Source organism: Syngnathus scovelli, chromosome 7 (genome assembly GCF_024217435.2).
Source record: "Syngnathus scovelli strain Florida chromosome 7, RoL_Ssco_1.2, whole genome shotgun sequence".
NCBI classification, from domain to species: Eukaryota; Metazoa; Chordata; class Actinopteri; order Syngnathiformes; family Syngnathidae; genus Syngnathus; species Syngnathus scovelli.
Window position 1 is genome coordinate 876,026 of NC_090853.1, and position 24,401 is coordinate 900,426.

The 24,401-nt window shown below is 48.7% G+C and overlaps 2 protein-coding genes across 4 annotated transcripts in view; one reads left to right on the top strand and one right to left on the bottom strand.

Annotated features, from left to right (window-relative positions):
• Window positions 1-203: 203 nt before the first annotated feature.
• Window positions 204-8,961, top strand: dclk1b (doublecortin-like kinase 1b). The gene is made up of 16 exons (XM_049726674.2): window positions 204-399; window positions 1,167-1,549; window positions 1,660-2,012; window positions 4,557-4,656; window positions 4,724-4,840; window positions 4,916-5,010; window positions 5,142-5,229; window positions 5,295-5,461; window positions 5,609-5,728; window positions 5,806-5,952; window positions 6,404-6,537; window positions 6,608-6,685; window positions 6,748-6,844; window positions 6,910-6,990; window positions 7,069-7,188; window positions 7,267-8,961. Exons 2-16 carry the CDS (start codon window positions 1,189-1,191, stop codon window positions 7,477-7,479), a joined length of 2,271 nt encoding a protein of 756 aa, XP_049582631.1. The 5' UTR covers window positions 204-399; window positions 1,167-1,188; the 3' UTR covers window positions 7,480-8,961.
• A 3-nt stretch (window positions 8,962-8,964) lies between these two features.
• The window catches only part of LOC125972719 (neurobeachin), an 87,840-nt gene continuing 72,403 nt past the window's right edge, over window positions 8,965-24,401 (bottom strand). For all 3 annotated transcript variants that reach the window (XM_068651423.1, XM_068651424.1, XM_049726663.1), the window contains 13 exons: window positions 23,195-23,335; window positions 22,053-22,172; window positions 20,250-20,402; window positions 18,606-18,773; window positions 15,654-15,743; window positions 14,979-15,156; window positions 14,088-14,159; window positions 13,824-13,979; window positions 13,102-13,272; window positions 11,471-11,572; window positions 11,180-11,376; window positions 10,952-11,103; window positions 8,965-10,344 (listed from right to left, as the gene is read on the bottom strand). In XM_068651423.1, coding sequence (XP_068507524.1) covers window positions 10,254-10,344; window positions 10,952-11,103; window positions 11,180-11,376; window positions 11,471-11,572; window positions 13,102-13,272; window positions 13,824-13,979; window positions 14,088-14,159; window positions 14,979-15,156; window positions 15,654-15,743; window positions 18,606-18,773; window positions 20,250-20,402; window positions 22,053-22,172; window positions 23,195-23,335 — 1,791 coding nt within the window. In that variant the 3' untranslated portion in view covers window positions 8,965-10,253. The remainder of the gene's footprint in view (window positions 10,345-10,951; window positions 11,104-11,179; window positions 11,377-11,470; window positions 11,573-13,101; window positions 13,273-13,823; window positions 13,980-14,087; window positions 14,160-14,978; window positions 15,157-15,653; window positions 15,744-18,605; window positions 18,774-20,249; window positions 20,403-22,052; window positions 22,173-23,194; window positions 23,336-24,401) is intronic.

The window sequence follows — 24,401 nt, forward strand, 5'->3', positions numbered from 1 at the left end:
AGTATCATTATTTATGCTAACAATATTAGCATTCTTTTTTATGTTTATTAAACTGCTAGTTAATATTGTGAAGTGACTTGAGTTAAAAAAAAAAAAAAAAGCTGCTGACTCCCGATTTGACCGATAGCGCCTGCACGAGCGCAAGTCCGGTGAGCACCACCGCAGTGCAATGGCGATGACGAAGAGGAGGTGGTAGCAGGTGGAGGAAAGGGGGGAGGAAGGGGGAGGGGGCGCAGCAGGGTGGAGGAGGACACCGGCTCCAGCCCTGCCTCTGAGCGAGCGAGCGAGCGAGCAGCCAGCCAGCACATGCAAGCAACAAAGGGACACTGACTCCGTCTGACATCAAATGCATCTGAGTGCAACTTTCAACCTTGACACGCTTCTGCTCACATCTCAAAGGTAGGAAGGAGCAATTCAATCCAATGGCTCGCCATTGCAGTATTCTTTCCGTCTTGCAAGAAAGCAAATTACTGAAGCTGCTTTTTTTCGACGTGCATATGCTGCTGCATTGTTAGCGTATTCATTCTTTCAAAAAGAATGGAGGAAAAAAATGCTTGCAGAAGGTGTCCAAACATGCAGCATGGGATGGATGGATGGATGGATGGATGGATGGATGGATGGATGCATGGGATGGGATGGGACGGGACGGGATGGGTGTGACGTGCTCTTTATGTGTCCGAGCAGCATGGTTGAAGAGGCCCCCCTCTGATGTTCAATGATTCGTGCAACAAAATTGAAAAAACCTTTCTAGTTGTCTTTCTAACATATCCATGTTAATTTAGCAACATGCATCAAGGATCAACAATTACAGCACACTTATCAATCTATTCTCTAAGGCTCGTTGAAATGAGCCTATATCGAGGGGGCGGCAGATTTTTGATAACGACAGCAAAAAAGAGCTGTAACCTGTCTAATTTCACACTTGCGTTGTCTTACTGTGATATTATTCATCCCCTACCTTGAGCACTGCCCCCTGGCGGTCTGGAGGGAGCAATGCAACGTCAATTACAAAAGTACAGAGTCGCGGTGTTCGAGTTTGAGGGGTTTTACTACACGCCCTAATTGCACGCGCAAAGGCGTATGCCGTGCTTCCGTAGTTACATCAGCGCCCGCCCGTCGTTGCCCTTTAAAAAAATCAAAGGCCTTGTTTGCTGTGTCTTTATTAGGGCGTGAAAAGAAGGCTCAAACATGGAGCTGGAGCACTTTGACGAGCGCGACAAGGCGCAGCGTTACGCCCGCCGGGGCTCCAGGGGCAACGGGTTGCCCAGCCCCACTCACAGCGCCCACTGCAGTTTGTACCGAACCAGGACGCTGCAGGCGCTGAGTTCGGAGAAGAAGGCCAAGAAGGTTCGCTTCTACCGCAACGGCGACCGCTACTTCCAAGGGATCGTGTACGCCATTTCGCAGGACAGGTTCCGCTCCCTGGACGCGCTGCTAGCCGATCTGACGCGAGCGCTCTCGGATAACGTCAACCTGCCTCAGGGGGTTCGGACCATATACTCCGTCGATGGGATGACGAGGATCGCCAGCATGGAGCAGCTGCTAGAAGGTACGCCGCGTTCAGAGTCCAACTTTGCTGTTCTGATTACAAGTCATTGTTTGGCCGATTGGAACTTTTCGAGTGCCTGCCACTTTAACGTGTCATGAACACTTTTATAGGCGAAAGCTACGTGTGTGCCTCCTTCGAGCCGTACAAGAAGGTGGACTACACCAAGAACGTCAACCCCAACTGGTCCACCGGCGCCCGGACGGCGGTGGCGGGATCCCCCCGCGATCCGCCGTCCCTCGGCAGCGGGCGGGCCGGCTCGCCGGAGACCCGGGAGAGCAAGGACTTCATCAAACCCAAGCTGGTCACCATCGTGCGCAGCGGCGTCAAGCCCCGCAAAGCCGTGCGCGTGCTGCTCAACAAGAAGACGGCGCACTCCTTCGAGCAGGTCATGACGGATATCACGGACGCCATCAAACTGGACAGCGGCACCGTCAAAAGGCTTTTCACGGTGGACGGCAAGGCGGTACGTAGCTTCCGCCGATATGGAGAATTTATATGTTATTATTTAGAAATATGGATAGGACAATTGAAAGTCTTCAGAAAACTTAACGAGTGGGATTTTAAGGAATAGTGTAGATTTGCGGAAAGAGGAGAAATGTACCAAATGTTGACACAGGAGGTTTTGGCCAGATGCCGACAATCTCGTATCGCAAAGTTGGTATCGGAAAACAGATCCAACTACATTCGATCCATTGGGAACGCCAAATGGGATTTTCCCGGACTCTCTAATGTGCTTCTTATGCAAGCCCTGTTAGATGGATGCATCTGCTAACACAACAGCAGCTGATCAATTCTATTTAGTGACTCTGCTCTCGTGTTCTCCACATCAACGGACAGACGGACAAATAGTTAGCAAGCGAGCTAGCTAGCTAGATGGATAGACAGACACACAGACAGATTGCTGCTCACCAGCCTTGACCATATGACAAAAATCTAATGACCGTGGCCACCCCTCCCCTCCTCTCTGATGGTGTCTCTGGTTTCCATGGCGATGTGCTTTCCTGAGCCGGTTGCTAAGGAACTGCTGCAGAGCGCTGCTGCAGGCAGCCATGTCGGGGCTGCGACTGCGTACTATGGTGCGCTAGAGTGCTATGTGATGCGGCGGCGGCAGCACGAGGGAGCGCACGACGGCGCCTCATCCCGGTTTCCTGCGTTTCCCCGTGACGTCACACGCACTTCCGGGTGCCAAATAGTTCTCCGATGTCACCGCGAGCCAACAAGCCCCTCGTGTCATTTGGCAACACGAGTTGTCGGGCTAAATGGCTTCTAATGGCAAATAAATATGAAATCGATTCTTCTTTAACGACGGTTGGGCCTGAGCATGAACGGAGCGGATTGGAACTTTAAGCCACAGCCAGCAATACACGCAACAATCAAGCAAGCTTAGGTCGGAAGAGAGGAAAAATGTAACCAGGGCACTGGTGATTGTGCCGCGTTGTATTGATTTCAGTGACACAGCAGCTCCATCGGGTCTGCTATCCCTCCCCCTCCCCCCGCCCAACACTCTCATGCGTATCGACTGACTGAGTGAGCGGCTGGGCCCAGTAACAGACGGTGCAACATTTGCGCTCAACGCTCTTCGTAAGGTTTTATCAAACATGGCCACCGGCCGCCTACCTGACACCGATGAAAGGTCCAGATGGGGCATCCATTGCTGTAGTTGTTGTCTTGTTACGGCTCAACATTTTCCTCCTTTTCACTCCATTTCCTAGGGTTGGGGCTTTTCTTTTGCGGCCCATTTTCTCCACCTATTAACAAGATATTAAAAGTTATATAAGGTTTTTGCTCATTTACTACTAAAGAATACATAACATTTGGCTTTGTTATTTTTGTAAACAAAATGGCTCGGTGACACAGACACGAGCATACAAGGGCAGAGTTGCACAATATTTCTTCCAAAAGTGACCTTTATGCACGCAGGTACTGTCCATTTCTGGTCATAGTTTTTTTTTTTTTTTTAAGGGAGCTCTGATACTTTAATGCATGCATGCATGGATGTATTCATGGAAGCAGCAGTGGTAGTGCAGGTGTCCACCGTGTCCACCGTGTAATGGCCGACATGTGTATTGAGACGCTCAACGTACCTGCACGGACGTTGCAGTCGTTGCTTTTGGGTCATAATTTGTTGCATGTTTCAGTGTCAATCACTGCCGCTGTCATGCTTGAACGCGGCGTGGACGTTTTTCACGGCAGCGGTGTCTGTTAAGGGCATTTCTGGTTTGCAACGTCTGGTACGCACACCTGCACGGCCGCCGCTCAATCGTCTACCTGAAAGCAACATGGCCGTCGCGCATGCGCAGTTCGCTGTTGTAAAAATAGAAACTCTGGTCCTTATCCAGCACTTTCTACTTTATATTTAGCTCTTCAAACGAAACGTTTGATTCTCTTCATCAGAAGGGAACTGTTTTAGTCAATTTTCTGTTGTAAAATGCGCATGAAGAATACGAACGGCTGACGACAAAGTGTCTGAGATGGTTTTGCGTTTAGCGGGCGGAGGGCGGGCGGCCGTGCCTTCCTTCCTCATCTCGTCTTACCCCACGTCTCCTTGGCAACGGTCATCCTTAAAGCTCCCCACCCGCTGCGTTTTGGAGGAGGGGCGGACTTGCTGGGGGTCCGCGCCGCTGTGCTCAAGCCGCGCTCCAGTCTTGATGACGTCAGGATATTATTCTCATGCACTAACTGCTCGTGTTAAGCTAGCAGAGATGCTCTTCCGGTGAAAGGAAATGAGAGCTTTGGTTAAGTGTATCTAGATCAGCTTTTAAGGAGAAGGGCAGGACGCCATGAGTGTCTTTTGATTTATTTATGACTGCTGAGTCGGCTTCATTTGAATGAAAGCACCAGCTGCACGCACTAAGACATTTGTTTACCTATTTGCAAGCTTTTATGAGAGATGCTCTTCAAGTGCGCAATCACGACTAGTATGCACGCGCCCTCTAGTGGCACACAAATGAATGACAGCCCCACGCAGTTTATTTGTACAGTATTTGAGTGCATTCATGTTTTGCAGGTGACGTGCCTTCTGGACTTTTTTGGGGAAGACGACATCTTTTTTGCTTGTGGGCCCGAAAAGTACCGCTACCAAGATGACTTCAGTTTGGACGAAAATGGTAAGTGCTGGTTGGCTTTGCTGCACTTGGCTCTAGTCGCAGTTTTTTTTTGTTTTTGTTTTTTCAGATTGCAGAGTGGCCAAGTCAGCCTCATATGGTCGGCTCCCCTCGGTGCACGGTCGTTGCTCTCCAAGAAGTGGCGCAATGTCTCGCAGGAGCAAATCACCTTCATCAACTGGCTCAGGTGAGGTGACAAACCCACCGTGACTGAGTTTTTAGGATGGAAGCTGACAAGTGTCCGGCTGCTCATTTTCCACAGCCAACGGAACTGCGGGCAGTCAGCTGTCCACTCCTCGATCGGGGAAATCCCCTTGCCCGTCTCCCACCAGTCCAGGCAGTCACAGGAGACGCCAGGTAGCGGGGAAAAAAAATCATCAACAATACACAAAATTCCAAAATGGTGTCAGTGATGTCATCATTTCTGCAAAACCCAGAAGTATGTCGAATTTCTGACTGATTAGTTTCCTTTTTATTGTTGTGGTCAGGGCTCGCAGCACAGCGGCTCGTCCCTCTCGCTGGCCTCGACCAAGGTGTGCAGCTCCATGGACGAAGGGGACGGACCCAGCAGCGAAGGTGAGGCCGGACGCCTCACTGCAAGAAGAAACGAGCTGATTTTGTTAAACCCCTTCCCCCCTTAGCTGAGCCCATGGACGAGTCGTCTGTCCCCGCATCCATCGCCGAGCGCTACAAAGTGGGCCGCACTTTAGGCAGCGGCAACTTTGCTGTGGTGCGAGAGTGCGTGGAGAGGGCCACGGGACGAGAATACGCCCTCAAGATCATCAGCAAGGAGAAATGCAGGGGGAAGGTACAAATGATCTCTTCTTCTGTTTCAACAGCAAGCAAGAACTTTGCTAAAGAACGTTTGGGATTTGACTTTCACTTTAAAGGGGAACGAGTGAGGACTTTTGGAAGCTGAGCTTTTGCGTCTGTTTGACTTTTATGTGCTGCGCAGGAGCACATGATCCAGAGTGAGGTGTCTATCCTTCGGCGTGTCAAACATCCCAACATCGTCCTGTTGATCGAAGAGATGGACACCGGCAATGAGATTTATCTGGTCATGGAGCTGGTCAAGGTGGGAGGAGGATTCACCAATAGCTAACTTTTGTCTTGAAGGGCAGACTGTGAAGCCTTCTGCTGTGTTTGTGCCAGGGGGGCGATCTGTTTGACGCCATCACCTCGTCTAACAAGTACACGGAGCGGGACGCCGGCTGCATGCTCTTCAACTTGGCCAGCGCCGTCAAGTACCTGCATGGCCTCAACATCGTCCACAGAGACATCAAACCTGAAAACCTGCTGGTAAGCAAATCTTAGATTTTTTTTTTTTCAAATTCCTCATTTTTAGTTGGAAAACTCCCCAGTGACTGTTTTTGTGCCCAGGCCACATCTATGCTGAATATTCAAGTATTAGTGCCCTCTTGTGACCTAGAAGCATGTTGAAGTCAGGGGAGGTGTTTCATACCTCGACTAATAAAAACAAGTCCTTGGTTGCCCTCTTGTGGCATCTGTTGGCAATTACAGGCCATAAATTACTTGCACCAGTGTATGCCTTGGGCTTTTTAAAATTTAACAAAAAACATTTTTCTCAACAAAATGTGTCTTTGTCCTTGGAAAGATAAGAAATGATTTTTCTTCAGGGGAAAAAAAAACTTTTAGGTTTACTGGTGGTGAGCATTTTCCAAGTTTGCTGCCAACTTTAAAATGGAGCTTTCTTTATCAATGAGAGCAACTTGTGCGCTTTTGGGCAAAGGTTTACCAGCACCACGACGGCAGCAAGTCTCTGAAGCTGGGTGACTTTGGCCTGGCCACCGTCGTCAACGGTTACCTGTACACCGTGTGCGGCACGCCCACCTACGTGGCGCCGGAGATCGTGGCTGAGAAGGGGTGAGGCCTGCCGTTTTTCTTTTGGTCCATTGCGCTAGTGTCCCTCATGGTGTCTCCTGTTCAATTCCAGGTATGGACTGAAGGTGGACATTTGGGCTGCGGGTGTTATCACGTACATCCTGCTGTGTGGCTTCCCGCCTTTCAACTGGTACGTGCTCCTGCATCCTGGCCTGTCATGGAACTTAGCTGAACGTTTACGTGTTTGCGCAGCGACGGCGAGGATCAGGACGTTTTGTTCCGAGAGATCCTGAAAGCTCAACTGGAGTTCCCTTCACCGCACTGGGACGGCGTGTCGGACTCTGCCAAGGTGGGTGCGGCGCCAGGTGGGGAACTGGACGTGGCAGCATCTCTAACGCACTCTGTGGCGTTCAGGAGCTCATCGGCGGCATGCTGCAGGTGGACGTGGAGCGAAGGCTGTCAGCCGCGCAGGTGCTGGAGCACCCGTGGGTCAACGTAAGGTCAAACGCGCGCCACGTCTGTCGCCGCGCTTCTTCAAAGCTTCATCAAAGCGGCCCATCTTTGCTCTCACAGGAGGACGGCGTGCCGGAGAACCAACAGCAGCTGCCGGTGGCCTTGAGGATCAAGAAGAACTTCTACACCGGAGCCAAGTCCGGTAGCAGCAGCACAGCGGCGGGCGTCATGCTCATCACTGTCAGTGTGCACACGCTAATTTTAGGAACCAAAAGATTGTTCTTTTGACTGACCTGCTTTGTTTGTTTCCTGTGACAGAACACACCGATGGACAAAGAGAAGCAAGTGTTCCGTCCTCGACAACATCATCCCGACGCCAACTTCCCGCACGGCGCTCGCCCTCCCGTCTCCTCAGCGCCCGCTGTGGGCTCCAACCCCCCCGTGCTGTCCCCCGCCGACTTCACGTCCGAGTCGGACGACTATTCTCCGGGTTCGGCCGACACTGTGCGCTCACCCGTGTCTCCGTTCTGAGCGGATTGACTTGACTCAAGAGCGCCCCCACGAGCCACGATTGTATTTTTTTTCCCAAATTGTGCGAATGCTGAAGAGCATTGGACCGCGTGGTTCTGTCAATGGCATCGTTGCCTTTTAAGTCATGTTTGAATGTTTTGGGAAAACAAGCTTTAGCAAGCTCACTGGGGCAATTTTGCTCTGAGGGTAACAAAGTTATTTTGCGAGCATGATTTGTCCATTTTTTTACATTTCTACTTTCACATTTGACTACCAGATCAAACCAATTTAAAAAAAAATGGACATCTAGCTCCATTTCGCAACTTATCCAAGCGACTCCAACCATTCCAACTTTCATTTGGGACATCCAGGGAACCGTTTAGCAGACTTCCCTCAAACGTTAGCAATGCAAGTCCCTTCTCGTTACACAGTTCTTGAAACCATTCCAGCTAAATCATACATTCCACTGTTGAACAATGGACTCAATTCCTGCTCAGGCATTTCATCACTTCAGCGTCAGCTCTTCAGTATTCACACGCAATTTGTACAATTCAAAACGAGTTATAATTGACAAGTTTGAGGTTAGACAACAAACAATGTACTCGCTCACCTGTTGCAGCCTTTTAGCCTCGAGAAAGTGGTAGCGCTCTGGCGCCCGCCTATGGTCATTATTGAGTACTGCAGGAACGCCAACTTGCATGATCTCACGTGACTTTCAGCGAGCTGTTGCTGCACTATCGAGGGTTCCGATGCATAATGTTCAATTAAACCTTCGAGTGGACGGAGCCAAGAATTTGCTGCTATAAAGTTGTCACAGGTGTTACCTATGCTGCTTTTTTTTTTTTTCCAATAACTGTCGAGTGTTCAGAAAGTGGCATTGCACTATAATAGCACAAGTTGAAAGTGCAATTTGAAGTGTCGGCTCGCGAAAAGCACAGCGATAAAAATGTCTGAAGGAAGGGACGAGTGAATGAAACAAAAGGTGAAAAATACAACGGAAGTTAGACGGACTGCATGTAGCACAGCACTTCCGGTCAAACGTGACTTTTTTTCAAAGGTGAGGCTGCGTGTAAAGTGCATGTGCGCGCGCATCTTGCATCCATCCCATCTTTGTGTCCATGAATGTCCTTTGTTTGTCTTCGAAGAAATCCAACGCCACTATGTTGTTTTGTAAGGGCTGCTGTTCAAGGCTAAATCAAATAGCCCAAACCTTTGTCCTTTTTTTACATGTGTTTTTTCATTTGATCTGCAACGTCAGTAATGTAACAACAGAGGAATGTGCCTGTAACTATTATCGACATCCATAATCCTTCAGAATATTATGTCAACATGGATGAGCTCCTTTATACAACTTGTTGGGTGACTGTCTGGAGTGCCTGCTCGCCCATCAAGTGTGAATGAAATGAAACAACCAAGTGAGTGGCCGAGTTCTGAAAATGTGTCTGTGAATGAGTTTCCCCGCCAATGTCTTTTAAGATCAGGAATAAAGGATTAAAAAAAAGACTCTTGAAACAAATTTCTCTTTTTTTGAATTTAAACGTATTAAAAGGATACAAGTGATGTGGGCAAACAATTGCTGCATGACTTTTTGAAAGCGAAGTCCCAGGTTCAGACAGTAGAAGGCAGTATAAGCACGCGGAAAAGAAAACCTTCAGCAAGATGAATTCACAGTCATTTTGAAACACATTTGCTTCAATACCAACCGAAGACATCATCCCAGACATTTTTTTAAAAATCAAAAATGCAACTGAGAAAAATAAATGCAAGTCAACCAAGCATCATGGCACATATAAAACATTCACAACGTGAACAAATTAATATAATTTAAATGAAATCATTCTCAAATGAAAACAACTGAAAACTTGCGTTCCCGCTGTCACTCACCTCTCGCAAGTTTGCCAAAAAACATGAATCAATTTGCATATTGGATATTTGTTATGAAATTTCATGTTAATACTGCGCAGTTCCTTTTAAGTTTCATATTGCTTCCCAGCACACACGGACGGCACTTTTGAAATGGACAAATATACTTAAAAAAAAACAACATTAAAATCAAATAAAAGTAAGAGTCTGAAGCGTCAGCATGTGCACATTACACGAACACGTTGACGCTCAATTTAGCTGAGCTGGCAAACAAAACATGCATTTATTATGATATGATTCAAAACTTTTCTTGATTATAAAATGTTGATCTCATTTTGTAAATGTTAATAACAAGAGGAGAGTTCTAATGTCAGTGACAACATGGCGGCGGCGTCTGCATGTAAAATAAAAATCACCAGGTTGAGAACCTGTTGGAACATTTTTTTCCCCCTTTTAGGAGTTAATGGGTGCCACCATTTTGGCCTCAGCACATCATCGGCAATGAAAAAGACCCAAAAACAATTTTCTGGCTTGTAAATACTTGTGACTCTCTCCAATTATATTTGCTTTGGCCAGCTGTGCGTCCCACGAGGATGGAAACTCCCAACAGTTCAGTTCCGTGTCTGAATATTTAAAATGCACAAGCTGACAGAAATAAACATGTTCCGACTTAAAAGGATTTCTTTAACCAAAACCACCAATTCATCGTCATGTCTTGTTTGGTTGACTAGGAACCATTTTGTTGCATATTTACACGTTCTGGTTGGCTTCCCTGAACTGCGGCTGGCTGCTGACGTGAAACCAGCAGAAAGCACGTCCATGCTGAACGCAAACCCGTTCTTTGCTTCACTTTTCAAGGCCACCGAGATCGGTCCCGGACGCAAGACGGGGACGGTCACAGTCCAGGTCCAGAGTGTCCGCCGGGTCGGGGATCAGTACCTGTGTTGGTGCTCGTAATGCCAGCGGTTGAAGTCGATGTTGAATGCTACGATACTCCCTGAGGCCATCCCGGTGATCAGAGTCCTATGGGGAACATAAATAAATACAATACAATAATAATATATAGTAAAATAATAAAGGACATTTTTGTAAAACTGCCCTTTTGTTTTTTTTAACTACGATGGAACCCTTACATACTGTTGGGGTCAAACGTGACTCCTAAAATATTATTATAATAACATGTGACCCCACGTGGCCTTCAGGACCTCAGGGGCGGCTCCCACTTTGACGTCACGCTGGGAGCCCCCCAGCGCTGTCGCACGGGGGTCAGACCTGCCTGATGCGCACGAGTGCGCGTGTGTGCACAAGTGTGTGCGTGCGGTCATTTATCACAGCAAAGTGAAAATGGAGAGTTTTGAATTGACAAAGAAGGTAGTGTCAAGTTGACTTGCTACAGGGCACAAGTCTCCACTTTTAAGGGCGCTCCTTTGCTAAGTCAAAGTCAAACTGACAAGTGTGACACAAACAGGCACCATGGTGCTTTATCCTCCGGCAAGACGTTTACAAGTCAAAGAACGTATTTGTTGCAACACCACATTGATTTATAGCTATTTTCTCTTCTAATACCTTGATCGGAGGATCTTAAAAACAACAATAAATAAAAGGCGGTGTTTGGCCACTTTCTGCTGACCTTTGGTCATGTGACAGGTCCATGGCTCTGATGGCGGCGTCGCAGGCCGGGTACACGTAGAGCGGCTTGAGGCTGCACGCCTGCCACACTTGGACCACGCCGTTGTCGCCGCCCGTCGCCAGATTGTGCCCGTCGCTGCTCAGCACCATGGCCTGCGCACAACAAAACGCTTCAATAAAACCAGACGAAGTTCTCGGCCCTCATTTTGTTGTGCGGCCGCCTGCTGACCCTGGTGCTGTCGCGGAGCTCCATGTGGGCCAGCAGCTTGCCGTTGACGCTGAAGTTGCAGAAGCGTCCGCGCTCGTAGTAGACGATGCAGTGGCCCTCGCTAGACACCGAGATGAGCCGCGGCTGCCGCCAGCTCTCGGGAGCCTCCAGCGCCCGCAGCAGGTCCCCCGTGATGGTGTGCACCAGGCACGGACCGTCTGGGAACACACACACACCAATGTGGAGCTAGCAGACGAAAAAAAATGTGTTTTATACTTAGTAAATCGCAACTGCACATGTAGGCTGGCTAACCTTTGGCCCCGCTGATGACCAGCCCCAGCTCGGCACACACCGCCACGCACGCCACTTCTTGGTCGTGACCCGTGAGGACAGCTCGTGGCGCCGGGTAGTCGCCTGCAACAAGGCACGCACTCAAATTATTGGCATGTACCCGAAAGAACCCACAGTGATGTCTGTCTTATGCAGCACGGTGGATAGGGACCAAGTGCGCCCCCAGGTGGCGTTCAGAAATACAACACCACACTGGGGACATTTCCTGAAATGAGACAAATCTCATTTCAGACCATTATGGTAAATCCTAACACAGAGTCCTTACATCGCTGCTTCACTCATGAAGACAAGCTAATGCTACTCTTTTGGGCTAATCCCTTCGGTCACATGTGTGAGTGACAAGCTGAGCGCCGCACCCGCCTCCCCCTGTTGGTCGTATAGCCACGTCGGCGGTCCAGTCGGCTGGACCGTGATGGATGTGGTCCCACGGAGACCACGCCGGACCCTGAGCCGTGCTGTCAGTGCAGGCAGCTGCTCTGAGGATGATGTGGGGGGTAGGGGTGGGCGAGGGGGGCTTTGATGAGGACAAGTGTCACAGGAAGCCTCTGGGGAGCTAACAAGGGAGCTGGAGCCGCTCACCTGCCCGACAAAAAAAAAATTCAATCTCCCCGCCTCAGTCGCCTTCACCCTGGGGACCAACGCAACTCGCTCGGCTGGTGGTGGCGTCAGGCTGGAAGGGGGGTGGGGGGGCTGATTGAATCAGAATCACAATTTTAAGGATCTGACACATCCAGACCTCTTTTTGTATTCACATGACCTCAACTCAGAGAGCGCCAAGTGATTAAGTCCAAATTGAGGATTTGGCTTGAAACATGTATAATGAATCGTGAAAAAAATACCAGAAAATTAAAATCCCATTAAAAATGACCAGAAAAGGTGTGTAATTGCTTATCTACACCAACAGAGGACGGTAATCCAAGTTTCTAGCTGTTCATTTCTTGCTATGGACACACTAAATCAAGCTCCTCCCTATAGTTTTGCAGCAAGATGCCACCAGATGGCGCCAAAGCTATATTACGTCAGACAGACATGGTTTTGGCAAATTGGCAAACTTGCGAAAGCACAAATGTGGCTTCAATTTTTAACACCATAAACAATGAAGAAAACAAACTATGAGAATAAAACACTTCAATTAATCGTAGCTTTATCTATAATGTCTTATACATAATTTAAAAAAAAAAAACATCAATTACAAAGATAAGAAAAACATTTCAAAGCAAATTAAGTCACTTACTACTTTAACAAAATTTTGGGGAAAATGCTTTAAATGGGAAATGCTTTAAATTGGATGTCTTAATTTTCCGCTAAAGGGGTTGAAATGACAATTTGGAAAAACAAAACATCTGCCGTAGTGCACGTTTAATTGTTAAAGAAGACATTTGTGCGAGTGTTGAAGATGCTCGGTAAGCAGCGCGAGCGGCAGGGGAATTCTCTTTTCCCGCTGCAACATACACGCCAAGCTCTCCTCGGCTAATTGGACTCAGCTCAGCCGAAATTCTTAATTAGCCGTTGCCGCTTCTGTCAACTTCATCAAACCCGCGCGGAATGTGTGAATCCCCCCCACCCCCATTAAAAAACACAAAGCAACTTACCGTTGACGGGGTTGTCGCCGATGATGTGGTGCCTGCCGCTCCAGTACCACAAAAGAAGAGTCGCGTCTCTGGAACCCGACACGATGTAGCAGTCGCCCCCGATGTAGGACTCGGAGCGCGCCAGGCACGTCACCACGTCCCAGTGACCGAACACGATCTGGGTCAGCTTTCCTGTTCGGGACAAACGTTGGGTTCAACATGGCGGTAAACATGTCGATTAAAATACCTTGAAAAAAATGACACTATTATGGTCTGCTTCTTTGCTGTATGTCATGTCTTGTTCTACTCAAACTACTGCCAAGGAAGACTTAAGAAGATTTAGATCTTAAGTATCGGAGACTGGTATCGTCAGGCTCAATGAGTATCCGATAGCTTCAAATATATGCAACTGGTACTCTGTCAGTCAACATGAATTAACAAAGGACATTTTCACACTAGTTTTAATGATGAAAAATGTCATTTCTCTCATTTGATTTCATTTCTGCTAATTTTATGAGCGCACCTTATGAGGCCCATCTTTGCCGTCGTCAGTCCGCTTCTATTCAAACTGTCTCCTTACCGGGTTGTTATTAAAATGTGGATGTGATGTCTCAAAGTGCTTGAGGGGCATCAATTAGCTCACGAATAGCCAAGCTGTACTGCATTAGGACGCGGGTGTTCCGCAGGGAACGGCACGCCAAAGTATTGACAGCCTCATCCACGCGCCAGCGCGCCCACCCCACCTGTCTCGGAGGAGTACACGCGGAAGCTCTTGTCCCAGAAGCCGCACGCCAGGATGTAGCGGTTGTCAGCTGTCACCACAAAGCATTGCGTGCTGATCTGGATGCTCTGGTCCACTAAGTCTGTGATCTGACGCTTGTTGCTCGCAGCACCGTTGGCTGCGGCAAAGGAGGACACGCGCACCACACGTGTCAACACCACACGTTACAAGCGCCATGTACGTTTCACCGGGCGCCCGTATCGGCGGAATAAGGAGAAGGACTCACCGATCAGCGGGTCCATCTCGATTGGGAGATGATGAGCCTGCTCCAGGGAATATCCTGGTGCTCCTCGGAGGCCTGGAAAAAAAAAAAAAAAAGACACATTTGGTCCAGTTTGAGTGATGGGAAGCAAACCAGAACAAATACTTTATTACCGTACTTGAGCTTTTCGAGATGCAAACTTCCAAAAAGAGATTCAAGCAGTTTATTGCCACTCTCAATTAAGTCGACATAATGCTAATGCTAACAAACTATGCTATTTCCCAAAGACGGGCTGATTATTGAGCAATTGACAATTAAGGAAACATAATGCAAATGCTATGCTTAGACTCTAGTGCGGCTAGAGTTAAAAACACCAAAGCAAAGACCCTGAACGCACCATAGGCCATGTTCACAAAGATTTAATTGTATTGGACAGAGCACCGTGAACACATCAGAGGGAGTTGAAGGTGAGTTTTGCTGTGGAGGGGATGAAAGGCCACTTGATGTGAACATCCAAATGAATGAAGACATTTATTCCGGGCAGGAATAAAACCAATGTTGTGTGTGTTGTCGTCAGAGCCAAAGCGCATTTCCTCTCTGCCCAAAATGGCGGCCGGTTGCGGTCCGCAGCTGCCCTCATTAGGGCGCTAGCCTCCCTCTCTCCGTGTTTTCCACTTTGACAGCTGGGAAGTGTGAGGAGAATGTGCGCCGGAGCCTCGGCCTGATTTCCAAGCAAGCATTGCGTTGGCCCCCTGACCCGGAGGTGGCGGCGCCGTTCTGGGGTGGGGGGGGGGGGCGAGAGTGGGGCGCCGCAGTTCACACGCCGGCAAGAGGCAACATGTGGAAACACTCTTCACCTGCCCGGGTGTGTTTTTCCTTTTTTTTTTTTTTTTACGGGCGAGCCCCGCCACTCACCGAGCGTGTTGTGCCATCGGTTGACGGCGAAGAGGCGACTGCACGTGACGGTGACCACGGCCGGCACGGCGAGGTGCGGCAGCGTGTTGGCGGCCACGTGCGTCACCGGCGAGTTGGACGGGAACTTCAGCACCATGATGACGTCTTGCTGCAGCTGGTCCTTGAACATCAGCGGACTCTGAGAAGACACCAGGTAGTGTGCAATTGAGTTATCATTTGAAACGGAACCCGGGTGTCGTCGTTGCCGTGACGACCAAGACACAGCTAGACGATGCCAAGGCTCACATCAATATTTTATATTATAAAATGATGTATAAATTATATATATATATTATATATATAAATAATATTATATATTTTAACTAATTAATTATAAAATATTAGATATATTGATATTTTTCTTACCCATTTGTTTTTAAATCAACAGGCAACATATCTGACCGATAAAAGAAAAAAAGAATTGCAATATGGCCCTCGAGCTATACTTTGCTCACTTCTGATGTAAGGTGTGCTATCATTCTTAATCTTTGGGGTGATTGGACAAAAGCATGTCACATATTATGTATGATATTCATTAAATTGTAAGTGGGGGGGGGGGGCCTAACATGTCTCCTTTAAATCATCCAGCCATGTTTTTTTCCCTCCTTCCTCTCCCAGCATGCTCTCTGCTCTCACCAGGTGCATGGCGGAGCTGCGTGGAGGATGTGGCTCGATGAGCAAGTGAGATGGCGTCTGTCCAAAGCTCCGGATCTGCGCCTCCGTGGCCTGCGGGTGGGAAAGCGAGAATAGCGCGAGAACGAGAGAGAGAGAGAGAGAGAGAGAGAGAGAGAGAGAGAGAGAGAGAGAGGGCTGCTGTCAGAGTGGATATGCGTCAAAGTGATGGGTCAATGCGCTACTTGCACTGCAGTGGGGGGGGGCACTCCCGGACCCCGCCCCCCTCCCTATCCTCACCCACCTCACCCTGCAGAGTCATCCAAGTGTTAGTATGGAAGAGACAGGCCTTTTCCTATTAACATGCTTGGCTTAACCCCCCCCCACCCCCCGCTTCCCCATTTGCAGGCGCGAGGGGCCCCCGCTTGCGCGAACGCTAACCTGGACTGACATCTCAGCCAGCCAGCCAGCCAGGCAGCCAGGCAGCCAGGCAGGCCGGCCGCTGCGCTCCTTCGTGTTATTGTGCGGAAGACAAAGAAAAGGCCGTGTGCAAACGGAGAACATGTTTACCAACGCTAAAATAAAGTCAAAAGTACAGGAGGGTCGTTTCGAAGGCGGGCGCTTCACATATGCGAGCTAAGCGATGCTTCAGCGCTTCCTCCGTCTTACGAGATCATCTGCAATGCAAAGCTTCTTTAGCGTGAGGACTTCAAATCACACGCAGCCAATGGGCAGCACATGCCAGACGTTCCGAGGTGATTCCGGATGAGGACAGGCCACCTGCGAGTGCCCCCAAGTCCAACAAGTTCCTCTCTCCCTGCAGTCACTTTCAATCTAGCGCAAGGCTGCTGTCACACCGCACTGCAAAAGATTCACGCCAGTTGTTGCCGAGCACATTTGGGCAGAGAAATAAAGGGGCCATCCGTGTGCCTGCATCGTTTCTGACACGTCACGCGAAAAACATTTTGAAAAATATCACTTTAGAATTTCTAATACCATTGCTCCCAATAATTCAAATGCTAAATACTGTAATTATAAATTTAGATTGAATTATAGATTTCACTTGACTCTTACAGATGAAATGACAAATAAAAATACACAAGCAAAAGATGTTGCCTGAGCTTTTGGAAGCAGTGCCGTGGAGCTCCGGCATGCAACACAACGAGTCAACAACATCAAGCGTGTGAGATAGACAGACAGACAGACAGAAGGAGGACGCGCCCTCTGCTTGACCCGCTAAGCAGCGTGGGATCACCTGAAGTCGACAACTCAAAGTGGAAGGAATACTGCTGAAGGAAGCCAGGACAAGCACTCACTCTCCTGAGCTTTAGCCCCATAAACATACACACGCTAAATCCACATCCACTCTTTAATTGGCCGTTACTGACCCAATTTAGGGGAGTGAGGGCGACAACATTTGATGACTATTTTGTTTTCATATTTTTATTACCCCCTCCCCGCACACACACACACACGTGATGTCCATTGTCCTCCACATGACTTCCTTTAACTCATTCATTGCCAACCCAGTATCTTATAACCGTCAATGGCACTGAATGAGCTAAAGGTCAAACGATGACACATTTTCCAATACGACCTTCCATGTCTGCTACAACTCAAGCTTTTTTTTGTCTTTGTCATCTCATAAACACTCAATGATGGGAGGGGGGGCTAAAAGTTTGACTGATGATGAATTTGTCCGTCCCGTCCCGAGTGGTGGGAAAGCGACGCTCTGGGCTGTCATGTTTTTGGGAAGCTGTCGCGCCCCCTCCAACGGGGCGCCCCCACCTGACAAGCGGCCTACGCTCGCATTTCCTGACGTGCCCACGCTGTCGTGGCCGTTTACGTAATTCGTCAGCTGTCAGCCGGCCGCGGGTGAATCAATACGGCCGTTTTCCGACTTTTTCCGCGGGATTTAGAGGAAAATCAACCGTCTGCCTACAAAGGGATAATTGTGTATTTTTGAACGCAAACAGGAATAAGCAAACATGAGCTCATTCTGTTTTTGTAAACAAGGAGCACGCTTCTCCAGCGAGAAACACAATTCTTAATTGGTGTTAAGAAGATTTTAAATAGATCGGTCACAATGAGCCGGCTCGCCCTCCAATGTTTATCTTGACATCCAACGTTCATCTCGCCACAATTAGACTTGACAATTGGCAGCCATGCAAAACATCAAACCAATAACAAAAAAAAAAAAAAAATGGCGCTGGGATCAAGCAAATCTTGGCGTGAGCCATTTGCATAATGGTCACTTGATAAATAAAGGCGCGACTGGAAGTGACAGTATATAAATGAGTTGTTTTGCAGGCGGCAGATGGCGGCTATCACAGGAAAAGGGACTCGTCCCGCAAAAGACCCACAATGCACGGCAGCTGCCACCACGGCCGCAATTAAGCTATTCACAAGTGGCACGCCGCGGCTCATAGATATTCAATTAATGCGAGGAGAACAAGGAGAAGCACCCGCTCGCCTATTGACGGCCTGACCTCTGCCCATTGATCACAGTCATTGATCCCGTTTGGATGATGAGTCACTCTTTGGTCGCTCACAAAGGCCGAGCGCGTGCCGGGACGCACCCTGACGGGAAGTTATGCCGGCCGTGAGTGATAGAATGGGGGAGGGGAGGGGCTTGGTCGCCATGGAGACAAGCATTGTACAGTACAGCAGGCAAATCCCGCGCGTATTTTGTTCATCTGTCACAAATTCATCATCTCACGTTGGGAAAGATTAAATGCAAATATGGCCGACTAAAAGTTAAATACAACTGAAGCACAAAATATTCTGTTGTGCATTAAATAATCTAGTCAGATTTATTACATTTTGCTATATATATATAAATATAAATAATAAATTCATTAATAAATATTTATTCTATTAACTTGAAAATTTAGCAATTTTAGCTTGAGTTATTTTCTCAGTTTTAGTTAACTCTAATAACCCCACTGCTCATGTGTGTGTGTACATATGAGTTACCTCTCTGGTCAAAGGATCTGCGATGGCGTCCAGGCTGACGGCGCCCTCGTAGGTCAGGTGGTGAAAGACGTTGAGGGCGCGCACGGCCTCGGGCCCGCGCTGCTTGTAGCCGAAAAGGAGGTCAATCCACTGATGCAGCTGACACGACACAAACTCGCTCTCCAGCGCCTGCCCGACCAGCACAGGGGCCAATTAGAACACGCCAGCGCGCACACACGCGTCCAGAAGAGATGACACACGTTGTCCGTTTGCATTCCGAGGCGCTCCGATGCGCCCGTGACCTCGCGGGACCTTGCGGCAACGGCAAAACGCACCGGACAATACATTAGGTACACCCGTGGGCAACAGCTGGGGGCATAGTAGTTTTGGAAATTTTGTCGATAAGATTCATGTATTGTTCAGCGAGAAATGAATCTGACCTAAAGGGAAAAAGGGGGAAATAAAAATCGGACTTTTAAATGCATTTTTTAAATGCCCCCCAAGAGTGACAAATCACATATAAGCATCATTTATTAGATTTCAACATTTGCTATGAAATTAAAGGTGATGTATTTGACTTTTAAAAAATGTTGCTGAGGTTAAAAAAGGTACAAAAAAAATGTATAGTCAGGAAAAATGTGGAGTAAGCATTTTTATAGGAAAAATATTTTATAGGTTCGCAAAATCATTGTGCATTCTATCTTGTGACTGCATTTGATTGGCTTAAGTGCAGCTCTTGTGCAAGAGCGAGCACCACTCCAATGTGTTGTGCTGCAATCAGCTCGTGCACTAAAAAATAAATAAATAAATAAATAAATAAATAAATAAATAAATAAATAAACTCATCATTTTGGAAGACAAATGGCTGCAATGCTAACCGGGATCCAATTTAGTGTAAAACGAGCCTGATAAATGACCGGCCGGCGAGGGCGTGTGTATTCCTCCGCCGTGTGCGTGCGTAAGCAGAGAGCGTAGAGAAGACGGCCGGCCAGCAGGCAGGCTGATGAATGTGAGCGAGCGTGCGAGCGCCGAGCTGTACCCGGCTCGGCCCGAGCGCCGTGCGGAAAACAGCCATTAGCAACACAGGCTGTGCACACACGTACATATACGCGCATGCACACACAATCGCACGCACACACACACACACACACACTCATACACACACACGCAGGCAGAGTTTGCCACAGGGCATGTCACCGCAATTGGAAGTGGCACATGCAAAGATAGAAAGTGGGAGGAAGCGAGGGAGGGAAAGAGAAAGACAAGGGAGAAAGGCGGGGGGTGGGAGGGGTGCAGAGCCCAACCAAATCAGAAAGGAGGCGAGACTAGAACAAAAGAAGAACAAAAATGGCGGCAGAGAGAAGATGGCGAATGCGTTGTGCGCAGCCGGTGTCACGGCACACGCGCGCGCGCCCTCGCTAGGCCGGCCAGCCGGCCGGCCGACTGAGGAAAGGTCACCCCTGTAAGAGCAGCCCGCATGTGTCACTCAGGCTGAAAAGGTCAAGCGTGTTCTGCCCGTGTTTGGCCAGCCAGCCAGCCAAGAAGGAAAAACTCCAAAAAGGCTGGCAAAAGGATGGAAAATCCATCCATCCATCCATCTATCCAAAACACCCAAATGGAGCTCCAAGGAGCGTTGATAAGAATCTCCTTGGGGCCGATGCTCACCATTCTGTTGATCCTCACAAAGTCTTCAGGGGTCCTGGCCCAGGCCGGCAGGTCCACGTCGCCCACGGCGGCGCCGTCTTCCCGCATTCCCAGATGGTAGCCGTTGGAGTTGACCAGCATCTCCGGCAGGTAGAAGAACTCCGGGATCAGCTCCTGCAAGTGGGGTGGACGCAATTTCCATTATTTTGCCTATTTCATTTAGTACTTTTTTAGAATTTATTACTAATCAAAAATTGAATTAAAATTTAATTTAAGATTAAAAAATAAGTATCTTCAATCTCTTTTGTCCAAAGTAGGACAATTATAGATTATTTTTCAGAAATGTTATTAGCCAATTCCCACTGTGGTCTGTGTTTGTAAATCTGCCTTTTTAATGTTTATTTTAAGAGGACAAAAGTAGAGCAAGAAGAAGACGCAGAAAGCAGCCCAGCGAGAAGAAGGTGAAAGGTAACGCAAACACAGCAAACAGCGGGGTGTGAAAACTGAGAGCTTTTTTTTTTTTTCACGCTTATTATGATCCACCAAAGTGTTAGCGTGTGAAATTGAAGTGGAAGTGAGTCATTGTTGTCCATGTCGAATGTGACGGTGGAGGAAGCTGGCAACAGCTGCTGAAATTCTTGGCATCGTGATTGACAAGCTGAGATCGGAATGAGCTACCGTCCCTTTAAGAAGGTCTGCGCTTTCGTGCGAGCGTGAGGGCGCGACAAGGCGTCTGCACACTCGGAATGTTCACGTCGGCCGTGCCTGTGCCTGTGCCTGCCAAATTGCGCCTGGGCGACGGTTGAGGTCTTGTTTCCGTCTGACTCGAGAGGTCAGAGTGGTCAGCTAACCACAGCCGGGACATGGCGACTCGCTCTCGTGGTGGTCACGACCGCTGGAGGTTAATGAAGGAGAGACCCCGGGAAAAACAAGAGGCCTTTTTTTTTTTTTTTTAAATCAGGCAGCCCGATGGCCACCTCTGTCTACCGGGCCTCGGATGACCTCCCGCCTGACTCTCGGTTCAATTCTTGATAGCTGCCAGGTGGCGGCGCCTGCTGTTTGTGAGGACGCTTCATTAGGAACAGTGGCAATACCGCGAATCGGGTGGCTGGTATCAGCGGCCTCGACGAGTACCCGATACCCTGAAATAAGGCCGATACTACAACCTGTATGGCTAATTTTGACACACCTCATTACGCTTGGCTGGGTAAGAAATGAATTTTTAAATGAGGGCCACTGTTATTGCAGCTCGCAGCCGTGGACTGGCAACATGGTGTTGTTGTGCAGGGTGCATTTTGTTAACAGGGTGCGGCGTGAGCGAGGACAACCTCTGTGCCGACATGGAGAAGAAGTGCCTTTCAAAGGCCTCTTGTCATTAATGCTTTATTAATTGCCGGCGGGCAGAGCGCCCGCTACCAGGCTCCTCTCCGAAGAGGATGACACTTTGAGGTCAGCGCCTGCCCGCCCGCCCGCCCGCCTGCCTGCGTTGGTTCGTGTTAAGCACTCAGGCAACAAATCAGCAGGGTTCAGCGTTTTTTTCTGCCTTGCATTCTTTTTCTTTGGCTCTTTGTTCAAGCGCCTGCGATCAGAGATTTTTATTTTATTTTTTTGGGCCTGGAAAGCTGACGAAAATGTGGATTTCTTTTTATTTTGAGGGGATTCCCGTGTGAAGGTTTCTCCGTTTGAACACGGTATTTATAATTTATAGAATATGTGAGCGTGCTGCCGGAGCGCACAGCCAGGCATGCGCTGGCTGGTCACTATATTAGGTACACCTACGCCATCGAGGATAAGAGAAAGCCAAAGCCCGCCTTCAAAGCTCACCCTGACGTCGGAGGTGTCTCGTTGACAGTTCCTCCACGAGCGGGCGATGGAGGAAAAGATGCGGTCCGGGTGGTCAAATTTATCATCGTTGGCGCTGAGAAACAAGCTGGTGAACGGCTCCTGAACAAACAAACAAACAAACAAACAAAGGGACAGCAACGTTTTTGTGAGTTTTTGTTCTTCGACGGCAGACAAAGCTCACATTTGCTTTAAACTTGAATTCAAAACCCCGGCTCCAGTTTAAAAGCCAAATTTGAACCGCTGACCTTTCACCTGGGTACAAACTCTAATTTGAGCTCCAAATCCTAATTTTATAGCTAACCTCGTTTTCAGTCCTCAGCGTATGGATCAGCTCTTCCCCGGGGGGGGTGAAATTAACGAGCTTTCTGGCCGAGTAAAACGAGCGTTGATGATAATTGGCTCAAATGAGGTTTTTTTTGGGTTGTTTTTTTTTCCGACAGGGCGTCGGCGGGCATCGGGAAGCAACGAATTGTGTGAGCCAAACCCGCAGAGGCCAATCTAAGCGCTGTCAAGGGAAGCTGCTCAGTTCATCAGCAGCCGCTTCCGACTAATGATGGCGGCTTTCAGCTCTCGGACTTCCCCAAACAACTTGCGCCGCCTCCTCCGGTAAACGAGGAGCAGAGTAAGCGTGATGGACACGTTTGCAAGGCTGAAGCGCATAAACCTGTCACCCCCGCCCGCCCTGCCTCGCCCGCCCGCCGGCCGGCGCCCCCACCCGACTTCCTCCCGCCCCCAGCAAATCATGAGCCAGCCACTCTTTATTTAGCGCACATATGCCGCTTTACTGGCCTGTGAAATGTGTTTTTTTTTGGAGGGGGTGGGGGGGAGCTCCAATAGAGACGTAGCGGCGTCATCGGCCCTGACAAGTGACGACGTGCTAACGCTAACTGGCGAATAAGGAGGGAGAGCGAGAGGCTGTCGGGCGGGGAACCTTTGTTTTATTTTTTTATTTTTATTTTTTCCCCGTTTTTTTTAGAAGTCACTTGATTGGTGGAAATTTGTTTTTGTCTTGGGCTCTTTTTTTTTTTTTTTTTAACATCACAAAATCCCAACATTTGAACAGGGGTGTGTAGACTTTTAGAACCACTTTAGAAATCGGGGAAATTTGCATCCCAACTTACCATCCTGACGAGCCAGTGCAGCGCGCAGGCGGCGGTGGAGCAGAAGCTTGGGTAATGGTACGGCGGCGTCTGGTCATCGGCCCACGACTCGAAGCGCTCGGCGAAGAAGGCGGCGCGTTTCGGGTTGAGCGCGCCGATGGGCTGCCGGGGGAGGGGGGCGGGGAAAGCAACAAACAAAGATCTCAGCCAAGAATTTTCTGTCTTAAGTATCAGTGGTTAGTATCGACAGCCTCCACAAGCACCTAACATTAGTGTTGGCACGTGCCCAAACAAAATCCATCCCCCAAATACATTTGATGCCAACATAATGAATTCAAACTTGCCACCGTTCGAAGCAAGCAACCAGGTGGTTGATCATTTTTCACCGGCGTTGTATCTGATGCATGCATTTTGCCCTTTCCGCCTCCTCGAGGCCGCCCAATGGCTGCCATTAAGCATACGCTTAGCCGCCGATAAATTGCTTTCTCTGCCTTTTCAATCAAGCCTGCCGATACCAAAGCCCGCAAGGCACACCACCGGTCAATATTAATACACTCGCCATGACCCAGTCAGTCACAGTGAAGGATGAGGGTAGGGAGGAGGAAGGTGGGGGCTAATCAATGGCAGCTTTCTTGCCTGCGAGCCGCGACGTGAGCAAACGAGGGCGTTTGGGTCCCGACTTACATCTGGTCACACAGCCAAGAAGAAGTTTATTGAGATCCGCGTGGATTTACGAGGTGATAATAGCCCCGCATGCGACTCGTCTCGGGCCCAGCTGGGGCGCGACGCATCTCGCACACCGTAAAAAGGCAACGGCCCATTCCAAAGTTGGCCAACGACTTAAATGATTGAGCTCGTTACCGACGACATTTTACTCAACAAATTTGATGTTTTTTTTTTAATTCAAATTATTTTTTTAATTTGATTTTTATTCAAACCCTAATTTAGAATTTGATCTCTGTCTTGATTCCCACCGTAACTCTGGTGGAAAACACACCTAGTTTGCCTAAAATGGAGCCTTTGTGTCCCTCCAAAGTCTCTGCTGTGGCTTTCTAGCTCTTTGAGCAGGAAAATGGCGCCTAAATAGAAGCGTCCGTCGCCGGCTTTGAAATGAAGCCCAAACAGAGCGGGCGCCTTTGCCGAGCAAATCCGGCTCGGCCCGTCACAATCGCACAGTGTTGCTCTCGGGAGCGATGGCGTGTGAAGTCGACTGAGAGGCTCCTACACA